This window comes from Malurus melanocephalus, unplaced genomic scaffold (genome assembly GCF_030028575.1).
Source record: "Malurus melanocephalus ecotype Western Australia unplaced genomic scaffold, MMel_1.1 scaffold_367, whole genome shotgun sequence".
Lineage (NCBI taxonomy): Eukaryota > Metazoa > Chordata > Aves > Passeriformes > Maluridae > Malurus > Malurus melanocephalus.
The window spans coordinates 680,007-687,620 of record NW_026623599.1 but is presented as its reverse complement, the minus strand read 5'-3'; the positions used below and the strand labels follow the sequence as shown (position 1 = coordinate 687,620).

Here is a 7,614-nt window from a genome sequence, read left to right as displayed (position 1 = left end):
TTTTTTTTTTTTAACCGAGTCTTTTGAAGTCTCGAATTAAACGCGGTGCAAGCCCCGGCTGGGAGAGCCGAGCTCGCATCCCGTGTTCCCCGAGGAGCAGCGCCGTGCGGGAGCGGCGGAGCCCGGAGCCGCGGGGCTGTCGGAGCGCACCGGAGCGGGGCGGGATGCGGTGGGCAAGGGCCGGCAGGTAGCAGCTGCGGCAGGGAGAGCCGGCCAGGGCGAGCCCTTCCTTCCCACGTTTTTCCTTGTCGCAGCGGCTCCCGCCCGCCGCGAGGTGCTGCCGGGTTTTGATCTCTCCGAAATATCGGCTGTGTCCCCCTGTGCCCCCCCGGCCCCGCTGTCCGCCTGCTCGGCTCCTACAGATTATCCGCAGTCCCCGCTTCACGCTCCATTGGGACCCCATTCACCTCTTATTAACTAGCCCTGTTATTTTAATGACCGTGAAGCCAGAAGCTGCTAAATCCCTGGATCAGCTCAATGTAGACATTTCAGCTTTGACCGCTGAGATTGGAAATCGGGGGAGAAGCAGCGATGGCACGGCTGGAGGCTGCTCCCCGTCGGGCAGAGCGGGCGACCCCCGGGGCTGGCAGGGATGGGGGTTCCGGGGGTCTCCGGCCGGTGTTGCCCGGGGCCCATCGCTCCAAGGGCGGCTCCGCAGCTCCCCCGGCCCCGGCGCCTCCTCCCCAGCCCGGGCAGCGCGGCGGAAACGCGGCTGCGTCTCTGATTTGAATTTTTCTGATTTTAATGATCCTTCTGACGACTTGCACAAGCGGGGAGGGTTGGTCTGCTGTAGTTGCGATGAGGAGAGCAGCGAGAACTGGTTTATAATCTCTTCGCTGCGAGCGGGGGTTGATTTCTTCCGCGAAATTCCTTAAAACCACCAGACTCCCCGGGCAGGAGCCGGGCAGCTCTCGCTCTCCTCTCTCCTTCCCCTGTGCCACCAAATGCCACCACCCGCCGCCCCGAGCGGTGTCCCCCACTCCGCTGACGCCCACCCCCGCTGTTCCCCACCCCTGTGTGCTTTCCAGGACCGGCACGATGGCAGCAGCAACGGGAACCCGCGGCTGCCGCACCTCTCCGCCGTCAGCCAGCACCTGTACAGCCCGGCCCCGCCGCTCTCGCACTCGGGCGCCTCCGACTTCCAGCCCCCCTACTTCCCCCCGCCGTACCAGCCGCTGCCTTATTCGCAGTCCAGCGACCCYTACTCGCACCTCGGGGACCCGTTCTCCATCAATCCTCTGCACCAGCCGCCGCCGCCGCCGCCCAGCCAGCAGCAGAGCGCTTGGCCGAACCGGCAGAGCCAGGAGCCGGCGGGGCTGGCCCCGCACGCCCGGCCCGGGCTGGTGCCGCACCTCTCGGCGCTGGAGAGCGGCTCCGCCGGCAGCCGCCGGGAGACTTTCCGGCGCTCCGAGCTGCTGCTGCCCCACGGGCACGGGCTGGACGCCTCGGCGCTGGCCGATAACCTGGGTCTGCACGACATGGCCCATCAGATGGAGGAGGTGCAGGTAAGGACCACCCGCACCCCCTTCTGCACATCCCATCCCCGTCCGTGCCCAGAAATCCGCCATTCCCCTTTCCTTCGYCCCTTAAAGTGCGGGGAGGGGTGGGTTTCCCAAAAGCCCTCGGCTTTTTCCCTCTCAGCTCTTCCAGGTGCGAAACTTTCTCCCCCTTTCTCTTTCCAGAATGTGGAAGATCAACACTTACTAATGCATGACCAGACAGTCATTAGAAAAGGTCAGTAAGGTGGCACGGCAGTTTTACTTTCCCTTGTCAATAGTTAAAAGTTTAATGACGGTGAAGTGACGCCCTATTATTTTTATAAAGACCGATCCTTTGGGATCGGGAGGGCGGAGGAGTTTGCATTCCACTCTCTGTCGCTGGATTTTTTTTTAACGCTGTCGGAGGGAAGGTGGCGGCGGGGACAAACCCCCAGGGCTGCCCCGAGGCGTGAGACTCCTCCGGGGACACGACTGTCCCCCCTCGTGKGCTCTTGTGTTGTGGCTTTAATCGAAACCAGGACCTTGAACCGATTTTAATCTTTCCTGAAATACGTGCGTGTGTAAAGTGACACGGGGCTTTTCTTTTGTTTGTTTGTTTGGGTTTTTTTATTCCTGCTAGTTTTCGAAGACAGTTTTTTTTATTTTTTTTTTTTTTTTTTTCAACTCTTTTTTTTTTCGAACTTCTTACAAGACTTGAGAAAGGACTGTGTTCGCTGGCCGAAGACTGTTTGGCTTTATCTTAATCGAAATTGGTTTGTAGCTGAGGTTTTGAGGAAGGAGGAAGACGTATTGACTCAATTTACAGTAATTTAGGTTTTTTTTTCCTTACTTTTGTTTTTAAACAAATTTGCGCTTAAAAAAAAAATCAGAAGTTTCCTCTGAAGACTTCAAACAAATACCTAACTGAGGAAAAGCAGAAGTGTGTGTCAGAGCGCTGATTGCTGCCTTTAGCTCATGGGAGAATAATTTCGCTGTCAGATGCGCCACTGACAAATCTTCCCCCTCCGGGAGCGGGCCCGACCTCGGCTCTTTAACCCTTTCCCAGCGGTGAGCTGGGCGGATTCACGAGGGCATGGAAGAGCTGGATCTGTGGTTTGCTCCTTCCWAAGCCTTTGTTGTCCCTCCTCACCCAAAGGCTGAATCTGTTAACGAGGAGCAGCTCCTTACTTTCGGTTCTCCCCTGGGCTCCCTCTGCGTTCTGCCGTCTGCTGTGAATTTGTTTGGGATTAAATTCCAAAGGCGGTTTCTTAAATCTGCGTGTGCGAGGTGGAAGATGAAGCCCAGCGGGAGCTGGGAGGTTTTTCCCTGCCCCGGCTGGGGAAGAGTTTTGGCAGCAGCTGAAGGATGCTAATTTGGAGTGTGCAGTAGGACCGGGCTTTTTGTGAGCGCGGCTTTGCTGCCTTGCAGCCTGCCGCTCCGGAGGTGTGGGGTTTGTGCGCCTTGAAAAGCGTTCTTGATTGTGATCGGCAGCTCCTCGGAATCCGGGGGCAAAATCCAGCTGCTCAGGAATAGTTTTGGGGACTTTTTGCTGCAGATGGATTTTGGGAGCACCAAACAAAACTTGTCTCCGGGGTGGTTTTAGCAGCAAGGAAATTAATTCGCCGCTTCTTCTGTATTGTTCCCTTTTGTAAAATACTCGCTTTTCCGTAGGTCCCATCTCCCTAACGAAAAACAGCGCTCTGAGCCTGCCCTGCCAAAAGGATGGACTAATTGGGGTGGTGATCAACCCCAACGAGGTGTTCTGCTCCGTTCCGGGCCGCCTGTCCCTGCTSAGCTCCACGTCCAAGTACAAAGTGACAGTGGCCGAGGTGCAGAGGCGGCTCTCGCCCCCGGAGTGTCTCAACGCCTCTCTGCTCGGAGGAGTCCTCCGAAGGTAGGATGGGGATGGGGAGGGGTGCCCTCCCTCCCTGCCAGCCACCCCCTCCCCGTGCCTCCTGTTTGTATTTTCCCGGTTTTGCTGGGTGTGAGCAGCCACATCAGCACAACCACAGAGCCTCTTAGCGCCTTCCTGATTTTTGAGAAGCCCAACGACGCTGAATCCTAATAGGCTTTGGAAATAAAATAACTTTGCACTTCTGCTGCCTCTCGAGAAGTGCTATTAACAGCTCTGACAGCAATTCTCATTCTCTGTTTCAAGCTGGGGTTTTGTCTCAAAACCAGCACGTGGAGCTGTCTCTGATTCCCAGGACAAATCATTTCCCTGTGGAATTATTTTTTAAATTAAATCTCGTGGTCCTGATTAATCATCACAAGGACACTTTATATGTCCTTTTTTTGCATACCCTTAATTTGGCTTGTGCTCATTCTACAGCAGTTGGTTTCGGTGGTGCAGTWTGAAATATTTTGATTTTGACCTGCTGTGTTTCATCCTGGCTGGTTTGAAGTAAAGCATTTAAAAAGTAGGTCACTTGAAAAGAGCCTGTTTTTTATCTTTTCCCCCCACAGTAGAGCCCTATTGAATGTCAGTAACTGGAATTTCTCATCTTAAAAAGAAGTGTTCCCTGAAGATAAAAAAGGCCATTTTTTTTTCTCCTTAATTACAGAGCCAAATCTAAAAATGGTGGCAGATCATTAAGGGAAAAACTGGATAAAATTGGCTTGAATCTTCCTGCTGGCAGAAGGAAAGCTGCAAATGTGACACTATTGACATCTTTGGTGGAAGGTCAGTCTCGAGTGTGCCTTACAACTAAACTAAATAAACTTTCCCACCTTGTGCACAGCTTTTACCCTCTGGGCAGAGCATGGAAAGGCTAGAAAGTCCCTAAAAGCAATAGAGAATTTTTTGTTTGTCTCAAAGTGAGCATGGTGGGGATGCTGCAGCACCTGAGGAAGGGCTGTGCTGGTTTTGAGGGGCTCTCCCCTCTCCCTGTGAGCTCTGCTGCTCCTCCTCACTGCTGCACCCCAGGATGCTGACAGGGATGTGGAAATTCTGTTCCTGGACGTCTATCCAGTTTGTTTTTAGGGCTGGTTTTGGTTTCACGAGGGTGTGAGCAGGCAAAAAAGGGGTGAAACTCATCGCGTTCTTGGGTTTGGTTCCTCGTTGGGAAACTTGAAAAAGTCTGGGCCAGCTGACTGCAATGCCTGCCCTGCCTCAGTGTGCTCAGAAGCTTTGCTAATAAACAAGCTTATAAAGTGAGATTTATAGCTTTTGACTTCCTGGTAGGAAACTGGAGCCCCTTTAATGTGTGCCATGTYCTGGGGACCCTCTGTGGGTGAAGCTGACTCGGAGGGTGTGTAAATGTGTTTGTGTGTGGTTTGCATTCGCTGCTCCTGTTTAAAGCAGCTCCTGGTTGTGSTGCCATTTAATAGGAATAGAAACAGCCACTGAAATGAAAAGAGTGAAAAAAAAAAATTGACCTAACAATACCTTCCTGCTGTTYATAACGCAGCAACTGCCATTTAAAGCCTTTCCTTGGAAGTTGCAGAGATGTGTGTGCACATGCACACGGGCACGTTGCACTGATCGTGCCAATCTTTTCTATTTTAAGCCTGATCAAATTGCTTTGATGAGAAAAAGTGGCCTGGTTGTACACCTTGCAAATTTGGTTTTCTGTCTGAAAATTTTTATGAAAATTGTTTAGAAAGCATGCTAAGCTGAAAACTTCTATTATATAAGTGGGATTTAGTTGGCAGATATTTTTAAATATCAATGGACAATTTGATCTCGACTGAATAATGTTCTTTGCTGTGCAGTTATTCTGGAGAAAGACAGGAATTTTTATTTCTAGTATAAAGGAAAGGAACTTCTTTTTTTTGTAGCAGTCACCATGTAAATCTCCTTTTTTTCTTGGTGCAAACTTACAAAGAAAAGCTGATCCATTACCCAGAAAATGGTAGGGAATGATAGAATGATGTCCCTTTCTAAAATAGAAATGCACTTCAAAAATCACAGCATTATTAATTACAAGGAAATTAAGGCAAAAAAAGTTACACCATTTTAACAAGCTCTCCCTTTTGCCCATGCAGGTGAAGCTGTACATCTTGCTCGAGACTTTGGCTACGTGTGTGAGACAGAATTTCCTTCCAAAGCCGTGGCTGAATATTTAACCAGACCACACATGGGCCGCAACGAAATGGCAAACAGGAAGAACATGCTCCTTGCTGCAAAGTAAGTTTTCAGCTTGGATTTTATTTTTTTCTCTCCTTTTGGAACGTGTTTTTGTCTGACTGTGAGTGTCTGTGGCTGGGGGACAGCTTGGTAGATTTTTGTGTGTAATTTTAGTTGGGAAGATGAAGCAACTCTTTTGATTTGGTTTTGGTTTGAATTCAGCWATGGCAGCAGTTTGATTTTAGTCTGAACCAATAACAAGAGTAACAACCCTGTAGGTAACCCTAAAGCAGCTTGGATTGTTTTTGTTTAACTGCAGCAAAAATTTAAAGGAACTGCAAGGAAAAAGTGTCCCCAGGTGTGACAGGGTCGAGGATGGGGACAGCAGGAGTGGCCTGGGATTGAGACCAGGACTGGGATTGAGACCAGGACTGGGATTGAGACCAGGACTGGGATTGAGACCAGGACTGGGATTTAAACCAGGACTGGGATCAAGGGAAGCTCAGCCCCTGCGTGCTCACAGCTCCCTTGGGCAATAGCAGCTCCCAGATTTCCCTTGGGACTCAGGAGCTGGAGAGTCCCTTTTCCCTGTGGTGGCTGAAGGTTTTTACAGTTCACTGGAAGCCATCCTTTGGTAGGTGTGGAAAGTCCCTGTGCTTCACTGAATTCCTGTTACAAACCCCGGGGAAGGGCAAGGAAGGGGAAAGGGGAGCAGCTTTGCACTGCAGACACTTTACCTGTGAWTAAACCCTGTCCTGAGCACTCCCTGGGAGCAAATACCTGTGTTAAGCTGGTCTAAAACTGGTGTTTGGAGCTCTCACTGTCCTCTTTACCCTTCTGAGTTCCTCTCCCAGGCTCAGGTTTAACAGCTTCAGTTCATGATTTGTTCTGGTCTGAGATGTTTTCTGGTTTGGGCTCGATGCAATTCCCTGCCTTTGACAGCACCTGAGAAAATCCTGCTCAAACTGCTGAGAAAGTTGCCCTGACTTTGTGCTCACACCAGGCATGCAGAACACACTCCTGGTGCTGAATCATCCAGCTTTCCTGAGAAAAAAAATCATCTTTTACAAGAATAGTTCTCTTAAAAATGTAGAAATCTAGGAATGTAGTCTCCCTTCCCTACAGTTTGAACATTAAGCTAATTTTTCCTGAATATTGTCATTATTGGCATTGTTACTGGCATCTCCTGGAAGATATTTGGGASTGAGAAATTCTGATAAAGCTGTTCAGATTGCTCAGCTCCTGTGAAATCCCTTCGAGGGCACAGATTTCCAAGCAGCAAACAACATATGCTGGAGCATTATTAACCACTCATGTTTTGCCAGGCATATGTGTTAGTGTTTGCAGGATCAGGGCCTCCCTGTATATACATGGAATATACACAACCAAATTAAATCTCCTCTTCAGCTGCTCCACTCTTTTCTGAATCACTCAGCTGCAGCTGGGGAAGTTCTCACAGAAAGCAGCACCCAATTCCCACTCCCSACTCCAAATCTGGAGCAAATGATGCAGAGTTAGACACCAGAGGTGGGGAGAGGCTTTTGCAGAGTTTTTGTGGTGTGGATTCAACAGAAGGTTTGGTCAGCATTTAATTTTAACCACCAAATTTCTCATAATTCCCACAAAAACGCCAAATATTCGATGGCAATTTTGTCATTTTTGTTTTGTTTTTTTTTTGCTGGTGCAAAGTGTGACCCCTGTGTGTGTTATTGCAGGCAGATCTGTAAGGAATTCACCGACCTCCTCACTCAGGACAGAACTCCTCTTGGGAACACAAGACCCAGCCCCATCTTGGACCCTGGCATCCAGGGCTGTTTGACTCATTTTAGCCTGATCACACATGGCTTTGGGAGCGCTGCCATCTGTGCTGCCATGACATCCGTCCAGAACTACCTAAATGAAGCGTTAAAAATAGCAGACAAATCCTACATGAACGCTGGCGACCAGAGCCCCGCAGAGACCAACAAAACCATTGACAAAATGGACAAGCACAGGAAGTGAAAGGAAAACCAGACTTTGCCCTTCCTCCTAAACACAGACTGAGATCTTCTTGCCAGGGGGAACATT

General features: G+C 50.0%; 1 protein-coding gene across 1 annotated transcript in view; it reads left to right on the top strand.

Annotated features, from left to right (window-relative positions):
- Positions 1-7,608, top strand: part of TFAP2C (transcription factor AP-2 gamma) — an 8,034-nt gene extending 426 nt beyond the window's left edge. The window contains exons 2-7 of the mRNA XM_057378609.1: positions 1,029-1,505; positions 1,683-1,734; positions 3,150-3,372; positions 4,043-4,161; positions 5,466-5,607; positions 7,263-7,608. Of these exons, the coding sequence (XP_057234592.1) occupies positions 1,029-1,505; positions 1,683-1,734; positions 3,150-3,372; positions 4,043-4,161; positions 5,466-5,607; positions 7,263-7,548 (1,299 nt within the window). The 3' untranslated portion in view covers positions 7,549-7,608. The remainder of the gene's footprint in view (positions 1-1,028; positions 1,506-1,682; positions 1,735-3,149; positions 3,373-4,042; positions 4,162-5,465; positions 5,608-7,262) is intronic.
- Positions 7,609-7,614: the final 6 nt, after the last annotated feature.